This window comes from Embiotoca jacksoni, unplaced genomic scaffold (assembly GCF_022577435.1).
Source record: "Embiotoca jacksoni isolate LCO1_2020_lvr unplaced genomic scaffold, fEmbJac1.0.p SCAF_9, whole genome shotgun sequence".
Taxonomy (NCBI): domain Eukaryota; kingdom Metazoa; phylum Chordata; class Actinopteri; family Embiotocidae; genus Embiotoca; species Embiotoca jacksoni.
In genome coordinates, this window is record NW_027185447.1 from 13,226,795 (window position 1) to 13,240,292 (window position 13,498).

The following is a 13,498-nucleotide window of genomic DNA, read 5'->3' on the forward strand; positions in this document are numbered from 1 at the left end:
AACAGCTTTTATAAAGCATTGCACTCACACAAAATGGTTTGATTTACGCCCAGAATGGCCCATGCTGACTGATCAAACCTACTTGTCTCTGCTATTAGTTACTAGTGCCCTAGGACGTTTGATGCTTGTCTCCTGTACTGTTGATTACCATGCAGTAAGGCTCACATTTGCACAACACCTGATCTTTGATTCCATTGTGCATTTGTATCTGATTGTAATTTAAATCAGCACTGTTTAAATCCAAGAAATAAAATGTTTGCACACATCCTAACATTGAAAAATGTTTCCCCCTTTGTTTCTATGTAGTTTTGGATGAACGCACCTTTAATATTTAGCTTTTGTATTTTACAAATCCTACATAGCTTTTATAGAAATATTACCTGTTCCTTTTAGTAAACACCAGTATCCAGTAAATGTACACACCAATTAAGATTGTATTGCATACATTTCAAATCAAATCTGCAACAATTCCCAAAAATAGTATATATATATAAAAAAAGGTATATTTTAGCTGGGTTGTTGGAAGTGAACTGTATTGTTCATGTAATAAATAGTTGGTCTGATCTATGGCTCAAAAGACCATAGATACAAACTGAAACAACTGATAGAAGAAGTCTTTTGGCTTAAATATAAATCTTTATGATAATATAATAGCAGGAATCAACTACTAACACAGAAAAAAAAAATTTGAACGTTTTGAAACGAAAGTTTTTTTCAAAGGAAAAATTTGGAAGAAATGTAACTGATTTGGTTTAGACTTACTACATGTTAATTCCCAATTTTTTTTTTACTTCAATGTTATGTAATTACTTTAAAAAAAAAAAAAGGGTCGTTGACATATCCCTTCCTCAATTGGGATCTTATTTTGGAAACCCGACCGGAAGTAGTTATTTCGTCCTGACAGCTTGACCCGCTTCTGACTTGCTTGTGATTCATGTTTTGTTAGCTAATCTAGCAAGCAGATGTCGACCGGTTGAACTCATTTTCAGATGAATATATGTGGTAAGGCTTTTGCTTCTCCCGTGCGCAACGTACTGCCGGTAATACGCAGGACGTTGAAGTTACCAAACAAGAGAAGCGAGTATAATCGCGTTTCAATGCATTCGTGATGAATTACCTGCTCTGCTAACGAAGCTAACGAAGCTAACTGGAGCTTTCAGGAGAAGCCAGCAGGAACCGCCTCGACATTTACGTGATCCTCGCTCGTAGCGTTGCTCCGAACAACATTGATTTGCGTCGTGAATGATGGCTCGTATCGGCGTGAAAATGCACAATGATAAAGGATATACGTGTACGCCGTGAGGATTTTTTTTTTTTTTTTTTTTTTGCTCGCTTTTACGTTGGCTTATGTCTGCGCTCGGGCCCAGTAGTGCTGCTGCTGCTGCTGCTGCTGCTGCTGCTGGGCCGGTCACGTTAAACCAAAAGCTTGCCCACCGTTTTATGACAGTGAATTTATAATCGTCTTAACTTTAATTTACACTGATGGAGATCACGGGGGAACTTAAAGTAACCGGATCGAGGACAGGACATTTTGGTGATATTTTGAAATGTCAAGGTTTTTGTCTGGACAGCATCACCGGTCTGAAGTGAGGTGTGATCACGTTATTTATTTACTTGACGTTGATTTACAGAAAGAAAAGAATAACGTTTTGTGTTTGACCTTTGTCTCACCTGAAGCTTGCGGAGTACAACCTATAACTCGCTTATCCAGCATCTGATCTCCATCAGTCAGTTCGCACTTTTCTAATGGTTTATTTTATCCTCTTTTTTTATTTATTTATTTATCTCATTATTGACTATGACACCAGTGCTTTCTTTTGGAATTAAGTGGTGATCTGTGTCTATGTGATGTGCAATTGCAGCATAACACGGTTCAGGCGCCACTCCTAGTAAGAGGGGCGGATGGCACACAGACGTAACCCACCTGAGGCGTCCCAGAGAACAGAACACCTGGAGCCTGATGATGAATCCGACAGGGACTCTGGTGTTGGGGATGATGCAGGAGAGGATGCTGACAGTTGCCATGGAAGCACAGTACCGGGAGGCGAGAAAGTCAAGAACCAAGATGGCATGGAAGAAACCAGCGAGGAGGGCGAAGATTTTACAGTTTTTGTTTCCTTTCAAGGCAATATGGACGATGAAGACTTCTATCAAAAACTTGACACTGTCCTCAGTGGGATACCCAACATGCTTGATATGGGTTAGTCATATCTTCTCAAACTTGTTGTTGTTGTTGTTGTTGTGGGAAAAAGTATCATATGTTTTTTTAAAACTTCTTATGCACAGACAAATATATAGGAACTACCTAGTGCCGCTGTCTTGCTTTCTGCTGATGACCAGCTGTCATTGTTAATCTATTTTGATCTTAACAGACTTCAAAGCATATATCCTCTTGGATCTTTCCATGTTGTTGTGTACAACATTGAATCTATCTTGTTCTTGTCCTTCTCTGAACTCATGAGAGAAACAAATCCGTCTCGTATACGCTGTAATTGCAATCCCAACTTGCATTCACTAAGTACCCTTTCTATTAGGCTCTGAGAGGCTACGAGCACAGCATGTGGAGCCGTGGAACAGCGTGCGAGTTACCTTCAACATTCCTCGGGATGCTGCTGAGAGACTCAGACTGTTGGCCCAGAACAACCAGCAGCAGCTCAGAGACCTGGGGATTCTCTCGGTGCAGATAGAAGGTAAAAGTAGAGTTTTTCACTCGACTCACTGCATTTTATATTAAGAGACCTGTCTGTGGCACTAGACCTCCTGTATTGAATGTTACTTAAGTTAGCTAAATTATTGGTTTTCCCTCTTTTGATGTTCAGGGGAAGGGGCCATCAATGTGGCTGTGGGACCAAATAGAGGACAAGAAGTCAGAGTGAATGGACCAATTGGTGCTCCCGGCCAGATGAGAATGGATGTTGGCTTTCCAGGCCAGCCTGGTCCAGGTATTAGTTTACTGAGTTTAATACACAAAGTAATAATAGACTGCATGAATTTTGGATAGTAGTAATACAAATAGTATTACTGTGTATTGTGTTTGTGGTTTTGGTTCTTGTTATTCTTAGTATGTCAAAAAGCATGCATTATTATTGATTATCAATCTGTTGTTTGCCTATTCACCATTTAGTTACTTTATAAAAATTAGTCATTTGCTTGTTGACACATTATAATTTTTTTTTTTGTTTTTTTCCATAAGGAGGGGTAAGGATGGCTAATCCGTCGATGGTCCCCCCTGGGCCGGGCATGGTAGGTCAGACTATGTTACCAGGCGGTAGTGGACAGATGCATCCTCGCATTCAGAGGCCATCCTCACAAACAGGTTTTGTTTTTTGTTTCTTTAACATTAAATTATGCATGTTGAACATGTGAATATATTACCACTTAGACAGCACAGTAATAGATCAATTTAATTTTCCGTGCCTACAGATGTGATGGATCCAATGATGCCAGGTATGTCAGTTCAGCAGCAACAACAGCAGCAGCAGCAGCAGCAACAACAGCAACAACAGCAACAGCAACAACTTCAGCACCAACAGGCTGGTCCCCATGGCTCGGGCCCCATGCCTCCTCAAGCTGCCCATCACATGCAGGCTTTGCAGGCTGGGAGGCAGATCAACCCTGCTGCACTGCAGCAGCTACAACAGCAGCATCACCAACAGCAACAGGCCCAGCAGCAAGCTCAGCTCTCCCAACTTGGACCTAGACCTCCTTTCAACCCATCAGGCCAAATGGCTGTGCCTCCTGGCTGGAATCAGTTGTCCTCTGGGGTCCTCCAGCCACCAGCTGCCCAAGGAGGCCCTGCCTGGAGAAAGCCCCCACCCCAAACCCAAATGGTTCAGCGCCCACCCTCCCTTGCCACTGTTCAGACGCCCAATCATCCTCCACCTCCCTACCCATTTGGCAGCCAACAGGCTGGGCAGGTATTTAATGCCATGGGACAAGGACAATTACAGCAGCAACAGCATACAGGAATGGGTCAGTTTGCTGCTCCTCAGCCTAAAGGCCAACAGGCCGTCCCTGGTGGAGTTGCAGGACCGCCCAGGCCCCCTCCACCACTTCCACCGACTTCTGGACCGCAGGGCAATCTCACTGCCAAGTCCCCTGGCTCGTCCTCATCTCCTTTTCAGCAGGGCTCACCAGGGACACCTCCCATGATGGTTCAGAGACCTACAACTCCACAGGGTTTCCCCCAGGGCGTTGGTTCACCAGGAAGAGTGGCCCTTGGCCAACAAGGTAACATGCAACAAGGTTTCATGGGAATGCCCCAGCATGGACAACCTGGGGCCCAAGTTCATCCAGGTGAGGTACCGTTGGTAGCCATTTTCTTGCGATGAAAGTGACCAACAAATAAAAAGATTATTTGGCCATTGTAAAAGCTTTTAGTTAAAGTAAAGATAGTTTTTATACTCTAATGTGTGTGTATATCTAATAACGGAATCAATCACTACTGATTGCAGGCATGCCAAAGCGTCCCATGGGCTTTCCAACCCCAAACTTTGTTCAAGGTCAGGTGAGTGCCAGCACTCCAGGAACCCCTGGTGGAGGAGCCAATCAGCAGCTACAAAGCAGCCAGGCAATGACTCACACAGGTAAAATGTCTACAACACTGCAGATGTGTAGTGTTATGTCTGAGGTTAAACACACAATTAAGGTTTACAATACATTACCTTTTGACTTAATTCTTAGTTGTCAATGGCAAGATTTTAATTTATTTTTGTTTCTTCTACAAAGCTTCATTAAATACTTAACATTTTGTCACAGAACACAGCAGATATAGAACCATGCTTAGAATTAATGTCTGTGATTATTATGATATAGTAATGATTAAATGGATAGTAATAGTCATGTGAGATCATAAATATGAGATCAGCAAACTTTCATTGTTATCAGCTGTACAAAAGATTAAAATAATCCTTTCATACACTTAATTATTAAGTCTTAATTTAGAATGCCACTATAATTTAAAATATTACTTAGGTTGTCAAGTAACTCATGTTTTTTTGATCACAAGTACCAATGCGTTAATCAAACATGAGCACTGTCAGTGAAACATGCATAACACATGAACATTACAGAATCACTACAATACTGTGTAAGTAAGGAGGGGTTATTTTGCTAATTGTACATTTTGTTTCAGTGAATTTTAAAGAAAGCATTACACTTAGATGCTTTTCAATACAATCTGTTACTTTAAAAGTAGAGGCTCTTATATTTGAACACTCATGAAGTCCAATCTGTGCAGTCTGTTTGTTGCTCTTTTGCTGATTTGATTAACTGCTTTGATATGTTGACTGTCTAATTTGACATTCTGTGGCTAAACATTCAGCCTGCAGAAGGCATAATAGTTTATTACCTGTTAAGTTCATTCAAGTATTTTTTTTAATTGATTTTCCTTCTCCATTTTACATCAGGAGCTCAGCCATCAACCTCCACACCAAATTCAATGCAGGGACCACCCCATGCTCAACCCAATGTTATGGGTGTACAAAGTAGCATGGCAGGTCCACCCGCTGGTACAACCACTGGGCCTATTATGGGCCAGCAACAGCCTGGCCTCCAGACCCAGATGATGGGCCTCCAGCATCAGGCCCAGCCTGTGTCCTCCTCCCCCAGCCAGATGGTTCAAGGCCAGGGTGGAGGTCAGACTGTCCTCTCAAGGCCCCTCAATCAAGGGCAGAGGGGAGGGATGACCCCACCCAAGCAGATGATGCCTCAGCAAGGCCAGGGGGTGATGCATGGGCAGGGTCAGATGGTTGGAGGCCAAGGGCACCAGGCCATGCTCCTGCAGCAGCAACAGAACTCAATGATGGAACAAATGGTTGCCAACCAGATGCAAGGAAACAAGCAGGCATTTGGAGGCAAGATTCCAGCTGGGGTTATGCCTGGCCAGATGATGCGTGGCCCTTCTCCAAACGTTCCAGGTAACATGGCTCAGTTCCAAGGCCAGGTTGGCCCACAGCAGATGACTCCACAGCAGCAACAGCAAATGGCTCAACTTCAACAACAGCAGTTGCAACAGCAGCAGCAACACCAATTGCAACAGCAACAGCTACAACAGCAGCAGCAGCAGCAGCAGCAGCAGCAACAACAACAACAACAACAACAACAACAACAACAACAACAACAACACCAGCAGATGAACCAGCAACAGCCCCAGCAGGTTCCAATTGCTGTCAACCCTAATCAAGCTATGGGCATGCATGGACAACAAATGAGACTCCCTGCTGGTCATCCTCTTATCCAGCAACAGTTGCAGCAGCAGCAGCAGCTACAGCAGCAGCAGAAACAACAACAGGCGATGTTGCAACAACAACAGGCAGCTCAGCAACACCCACATGCCTTGGCAGATCCAAATGGGGGTACAGGGGATTTGGGGGTCCAACAAATGGTCCCAGATATGCAGGCACAGCAGCAGCAAGGCATGATGGGAGGCCCTCAGCACATGCAGATGGGAAATGGGCACTTTGCAGGTCATGGCATGAACTTTAACACACAGTTCCCAGGTCAGATACCAATTGGGGGACCCTGTGGACAGCCAGGCGGTTTCCCTGTGAGCAAAGATGTTACACTGACTAGCCCACTTCTGGTCAATCTGCTGCAAAGTGATATCTCAGCCAGCCAGTTTGGACCTGGAGGAAAACAGGGAGCTGGTGGAGGAAATCCGGCCAAACCCAAAAAGAAGAAACCAGCACGGAAAAAGAAGCCCAAAGACGGCGAAGGACAACAGCAAGTAGAGGGACTTGGGTAATAATTTGTATTCATCACAGTTTTGCTTTTGTCGCGGTGAACAGTTGAGTTTTATCACTTTTAGATTATTTATCTGATTTTTCATCTATTAACTCTTTCTCCTTAGTGGTCTTGATGCGACTGCTGCCATGGAGGATTCTGAACTGCCAAATCTGGGTGGTGAACCAGGTTTGGGCTTAGACAGCTCAGGCCAGAAACTCCCTGATTTTGCTAACAGGCCTGCAGGTAAATTAAATAATTGATACATTTCTGAAGTTTTTTTGTAACTATTTTAGCCAGAAATTATTTAGTTGTAGACACCTTACTTTAATCTTGATTTTTAAAAATTTTTACTTTAATTTTTACTTTAATTTTTTTTTATAAATATGTGCCTCTTTATACTAATCTAGGCTTTCCTGGCCAACCTGGAGAGCAGAGAGTATTGCAGCAGGTACCCATGCAATTTATGCAGCAGCAGCAGCAACAACAACAACAACAACAACAACAACAGCAGCAGCAGCAACAACAACAACAACAACAAATGCAGCACATGCAGCAGCAGCAGCAGATGCAACAACAGCAAATGCAACATCAGCAGCAAATGCAACAGCAAATGCAGCAGCAGCAAATACAACAACAACAACAGCAGCAACAATTACAACAACAGCAAATGCAGCAACAGCAGCAAATGCAACAGATGCAGATGCAGGGTCACCAGAATGCTCAGGGGCAGCAGGGAATGTCAGGGCAGCAGCCTTCGGGTCAAGGCCAGCCCCAGATGCACCCTCATCAGCTGCAACAGCAGCAGCAGAATCAACAGCCACACTTGCAACAGCAGGTATTATTATTACATACATTAACAACAGTATTTAGTATCAACACAACAATTTGTCTAGTCATACGTAATGACCCCCACTTTGCATTCTAGCAGCAACAGCAGCAGATGATGATGATGCTGAAGATGCAGCAGGAGCAGGCGAAGAGTCGCATGCCCATTCCTCCAGGAGGGCAGCTCCCCCCTCGGGGTATGGGCAATCCACCTGAAGTGCAAAGGCATCCTGTTTCACAGCCAGGCAACATGCCTGTAATGATCAGCCTTCAGGGACATGCAGGGGTACCGCCGTCACCTGATAAAGCCAGAGGGCTGCCCCTGATGGTGAACCCACAGGTGAGGGCCAACTGTTAAGGCCTATGTAAAATCAATAGCTCAAGATTGTTGAAATTTAAATCTTTCTTGGAATTAAATTGTTCATTAGTTGTATTTCTTTCTCCCTCTAGCTTGCAGGGGCTGCACGAAGAATGTCCCATCCTGACATAGGACAGGGTCCCCAAGGCACTGGCTCTGAGGAGGCCCCCACAAGTGCCCACTCCAAGCAGGACAGGCCTGGTGGTCCAGAAATTGGGCTGCAGACAGGAAATGGGGCCCAACAGATTATGTCCAGTCAAGCCTCCAACACTCACATGATGAAACAAGGCCCGGGTCCATCACAAATGCCCCAACACACTGGAGCCAGTCCCCAGCAACAGTTACCGACGCAGTCTCAACAAGGAGGCCCCATGCCTGGCCTTCATTTCCCAAATGTCCCAACAACTTCTCAGAGTTCAAGGCCTAAAACCCCCAACAGAGCCAGTCCTAGGCCTTACCACCATCCTCTCACCCCAACAAATCGTCCGCCCAGTACTGAGCCCTCTGAAATTAACCTTTCACCTGAGAGGTTAAATGCCTCTATTGCAGGGCTGTTTCCCCCCAAAATTAACATTCCTCTGCCTCCCAGGCAGCCAAACCTGAACAGAGGATTTGACCAGCAAGGTCTTAACCCAACAACTCTGAAAGCCATTGGGCAGGCCCCCCCTAGCTTAACTCTACCAGGCAACAACAACAATGGCAGCACAGGTGGAAGTAACCCTAACAACAGTCAGCAGCCTTTCTCTGCTGGTGCTGGTGCAGGGACTGCAGGGGCAAAACAGGACAAACCTGGAGGACAGGGTAAGAGGGCAAGTCCTAGCAATAGTCGAAGGTCAAGTCCAGCCTCTAGTCGCAAATCAGCAACCCCAAGTCCTGGAAGACAAAAGGGGACAAAAATGGCTATCACCTGCCCTCCCCAGCAGCAGCAGCAGCAGTTAATCAACCCTCAGGGGCAAACAATGATGCTAAGCCCCGCCTCAGTACCTCAGAGTCCAGTATCTATGCCCTCACAAGTGAGTGGTGGCATGGAGGCACAACAGACCCAGAGCAACCTCCATGGAATTCAAGGTAATCCTGATGGAGTCAGGGAAAGTCAGGGAATGATGACAGCAGAGCAGCGACAGATGCCCCAGCCTCAGCCTTTGAGGGAGTTATCAGCCCCCAGAATGGCAAGTCCTCGTCTGCCCCTGCCTCAGCAGCCTAAACCTGATTTGGAAATGCAGGCTGGCGCAGTTGATAGGCAACCAACACACCAAGCACCTATGCAAGACGCCGAGGTCTCATCTGCTCTCAGAGCAGCACCAATCTCCCTCAACCAGTTACTGGATAACACAGGTGTTTCAAACATGTCGCTTCGTCCAATACAAAGTAATACTGTCATGAGAAAAGACAGTCCTAATTTTGTTTTGGATCCAGACAGACCACTTCAAAGTAATTCCCAGAGCACAGATATGTCGGCGTCTGTCACTACTACTGTCACTATTAATGAAACCGAAGCTAAACCCAAATCCGCTGTCTCAGTTCCTACCAGCAGTCCTAACCTCCAGCCTGCTTCAATTCTGAGCTCGCACCCTCCCACTAATGTGAACTCCAATACTACTCCCAGCCTTAACCAAAACCCCATCTCTAGTTTTGGAGTCATTCCCAGTCCAAATGTAAATCCCATAACTACCCTTTGCAGCACCCTCAGTACCAATACTAATACAACCCCAAGTGTAAGCTCCAATCCAGTCACTTCAGGTCAGAACAGTTCTGCCTCAACTGTTAGTACCAGTTCTTACTCCAGCTCTGCTGTAAACCCAGCTGGTTTAGCTCTAAAACCAACCCCTAGTCCTAAACCTGTGACAAGTGTTCATTCAGTCATACAGATTCCTGCCTCTTCTAGCACCATTTCCTCCAACCAGATAACTGTATTTGTCACCTCAAACCCCATCACTTCTGCCCCCACTCCACAGGCACCCACATCTATGGTTTCCACCATGGTGGCGGTCCCTAACAAAAACATTAGACCTCAAGACATCAGGCAGCAGAGCCCTGCCCCACGACCTCAGTTCATCACCACCACCCCTGTATTTATCAACCCAATTTTCCAGGTCCCGACTGCATCAGTGGCTCCCAATACAACAATGGTATCGCAGTCGGTCACCATGGTGGGGTCAATTCAAGTATCCACCACAAACATCCAACTTTCTCCTGCCCCAACGTCCACCCAGTCCTCAGTGGCAAGCATTGCCAGCACTCAGGCCGGTAGAAGTGCTGTTGGACAGGTCCAGATTGCCACTAGTATGTCCTCGTCAGCCCCGGTTGGTAGTCTCCTAACTCCTCAGCAAATTAACCCAGGGACCGTTAAAACAGAAATTCTTGGTGAGACAGGTTCTTCTCAGAAACCTACTCTCCCAGCCAGGCAGCCATCCCCCCATCCAAGCCCTTCAGCATCATCTCTCTTTCAGTCACCGCTCGCTTCTCCTCCTCCCTGCTCTAGTCCTGGGGCTGTAAACCCCATTCGAAAGAGTCCCATGTCTCCATCTCTCACTGCCCAGGTAAAAAGTAAGCCTGCACAGTCTGCTGTGGCTGTTTCTAGTACATCTGACTCCAAGCAAAGTCCTGCTGAAAGGCCCACACAGGGGCATACAGGGGTTGTGCTACCACAAGTCTTTCATCCTCCTGCTAGTTCAGCCATTCAAATTGAAGCACAATCTCCCCATACTGCTGCTGTTGCTCCAAACAACATTACTCTGCCTGCAGTCTCTTCTCCAGTCACAGTTACTGGCCAAGTTACTGTTCCTCCTCAGATTGTTGGCCACGCACCAGTGCTCGCACCAGCTTCAGTCTCAAGTCCAGCACAGACTGTGACTTCTCAAGCTCCTGTTGTCACTGTAGTTGGTACCACCACTGGTGTCTCTTCTTCTACCATGCTCTCTACGGTCACTCCTGTACAAAGTCCTTTACCGTCCATTGTTCCAATTGTTGCCACACCTGGACCTGCTCAGGAGGTTCCCCACACCATATCTTCTCCGGTTGCTAATCCCACTGAAGTTCCTCCAGGCCAGTCTGGCACTGCAGCCGTAGAGCCTTCCATCACATCAGCCGCAGCACCTGATGAAACCACTCAGACCACCCCAGGTAAACACACAACTGTGAGCGACAGGAATTATTGGGCAAATATATGTATCAAATAAACAATGGCCATATTCTGGGGATGGTCCTTGGTCAGGTCAAGACGGTGACTGCACAAACTGTGTCACTGCTGCATCAAGATTTAGTTATTACATGCCATATAAACATGTTTAATGCTACATTGTGTATCAATTAATGTTTATTATTTCTGCGTTTTATTGTTTAATGAGAAAAACACTTGCTCTGTGAAAAACACATTGATAATTGGTGGTCATAGTGGAGCAGAGACAGTTATTCAAGGCTTCTGCTCAACACCCCACATACATTTACATAGCCATATGTGGTTTTAGTTGCACAACCAGTGAAGCATATGATGTTTTATGATTCAGATTTATCAGGAGAAATATTTTATCCTTTCATCCCCCAGCACCTATTCAACAAGACGTCCCACAGTCACAGGAACCTGTTGCCACGGAGAAGACTGGTAAGTTTAATCATTCTTCTTTTACAGCTGTTTAAAATGCCTATCTTTAAAACCAAAAAGAACGATGCCATATGACCTTGTATGAGCCCTTGGAACTAGAGGGCATAGAAATAATCTTTTTTTTTGTTTTTGTTTTTTTAGGTGAAGAGGTTTCAACAGGTTCTGAGCAGGGGTAAGATTTCGTGTAACGTTGATACTCTTAGTTACTATATTGTTGATTAACTGTGTAATGCCTCACGGGTTAGGGTTTTTAAGGTGTCCCTTTCCATTGATCTTTGAAAAGCGGGTCTAATCTTAAGACTTATGCTCTTGAAGAAGAAATGCTTAGAGATTTCAAGCTCTACTGAAACTCAGGGAGTTCATTTGGTTGGCCATGGGGGTACATGGTGAAAACAATAAGCCCATGTGGCTTCATCACTTGGTATGTATGATTAGCATGCAACAATATATACTTATGCATGTCAAAAGTGTAAAGAAAGAACAGCCCATCATGAAACAAATTGTACCTCTCCACTGACCTTTATGGCTATATCTCTTTTCCTGGGGATTGTCATCAATAGTGGGAAAGTGAAGCCATGTTTGTTCAGCACAGTTTATAGTTTACCGCTGTTTTTCCACTTCTATCACAGATGGGCAAAGAAAAGAAAGACGCCCATCAACTTAGTCCCAAGGTATGTATTTTAACATGTTTGTGCTGCAAAGACACAAGCAGTGATCATGTCGACGTAGTGGATGCTGTCGGGATGAAGACGGACAGTATCTGTGGTAGACGAGGAAAAACAGCAGAGTCCTGATTGGTATTATATCTTTCTCTGAGTAGAGCAGAGTTAACTCACACCCATGCATGTTAAGTAACACATCTCGTGTTGTCTTTCCTTTCTTCCTTGTCGTTTGTTGTTTTTCTGTCTGGTTCTCCCAGAGTGGCTGTGGAGAAGCCCAAGGGGCCAAGCAGACGTAGCTCCCGTGCAGAGAAAGAGGTAGAGGAGGAGCCAGTAGCAGACAGTGGCATTAGGAAGAGATCAGCCAGGCCTGGAACCAGTGCTGCTGTCAAAGGTAGTATCTTTAAATTGACAGAACACCTCTTCGTACACCTGAGCTGCACACACACGGCACAGCTACCCTTTCTCCTGATACACTTGTGTGCTACTCTTTTCAGCAGAAACTGGAGCGAGCCCCACCCAGGCCAAACGAAGGAAGTCTAAATAGGCACAACTGCAGTTGTGGTAACCTGTGAACTGTACTGTAAATGTTTTTGTTTCTCGCTGTGAATCAGTTAATATTGGTTTCTCTGACCCAGCTTATGAATTTTTACTGGATGAAGAAACCATGTACAGATTGTTTTAAAAAGAATTATGCTATTGTTTTGTCCATGCTATCATGTGAGATTGTAGTTAGAATGTGTGCATACAGTTTGTGTGAATGTGCTTTTTATATTATTAAATGCTGGATTAATCGTGAAGACTGATAATGGAGCTTGTCATGACTGTATAATTATGTTGTAAAACTGAATTAAATTTTCTACTGCTTTTGTTGGGTGAAACTGTGTTTTATGATTCGTGTATTGTTTAAAGGTTATTGTCATTTTAAATTAAGTCTCAGTTTGCTCATTGTTAAACAGAACTGTATTTACAGTAAATGATGGCAAATAAATGTTTGCTAATGCTAAAGGTTAGATTGTTCCCTGTTGTTTTACACAAAACTTCTCAATTATTTGGACTTGGTATTTTAACGTAGTCCTGTATATTGTAGATAGACATTAGTAGGAGGTGGCGTGTGATGTTTAGATGAAGTTGAAACATTGACGTCACCTGACATTAAGAGATTAATAGATTTTAAACCCGTAATAAATTTCCCAGAAACACTTATACTTTGTGACTGGACAAAAACAAAGAGTGCACTTTGAAATGAAACCGTGGACAGGAGGTATTTTTGAACTGGTTCAGGTAGGGACCACGCAGAGAGCGTCTTGTCGATGTTCAGGTTGGGTT

General features: G+C 44.7%; 1 protein-coding gene across 4 annotated transcripts; it reads left to right on the top strand.

Annotated features, from left to right (window-relative positions):
- The first annotated feature begins 907 nt into the window (after positions 1-907).
- Positions 908-13,036, top strand: ncoa6 (nuclear receptor coactivator 6). 4 transcript variants are annotated; one of them, XM_069140051.1, is made up of 17 exons: positions 908-1,002; positions 1,863-2,200; positions 2,535-2,690; positions 2,820-2,942; positions 3,194-3,316; positions 3,424-4,296; positions 4,455-4,586; positions 5,409-6,741; positions 6,851-6,969; positions 7,134-7,561; positions 7,652-7,891; positions 8,002-11,032; positions 11,454-11,510; positions 11,652-11,682; positions 12,140-12,181; positions 12,430-12,563; positions 12,667-13,036. In XM_069140051.1, the coding sequence occupies exons 2-17, from the start codon at positions 1,903-1,905 to the stop codon at positions 12,714-12,716; spliced, it is 7,170 nt and encodes a 2,389-aa protein (XP_068996152.1). In that variant the 5' UTR covers positions 908-1,002; positions 1,863-1,902; the 3' UTR covers positions 12,717-13,036. The 4 variants fall into 4 exon arrangements, with proteins under 4 accessions (XP_068996152.1, XP_068996154.1, XP_068996153.1 ...); XM_069140053.1 differs by having other exon boundaries at positions 12,670-13,036; XM_069140052.1 differs by having other exon boundaries at positions 7,655-7,891.
- Positions 13,037-13,498: the final 462 nt, after the last annotated feature.

Bases quoted from the DNA above. Each gene is read 5' to 3' on its own strand.
- ncoa6 (XM_069140051.1), top strand. From the start codon at position 1,903: ATGGCACACAGACGTAACCCACCTGAGGCGTCCCAGAGAACAGAACAC. The intron at 4,297-4,454 runs GTGAGGTACCGT...TACTGATTGCAG, and splicing joins TGGGGCCCAAGTTCATCCAG to GCATGCCAAAGCGTCCCATG. The intron at 7,562-7,651 runs GTATTATTATTA...TTTGCATTCTAG, and splicing joins AGCCACACTTGCAACAGCAG to CAGCAACAGCAGCAGATGAT.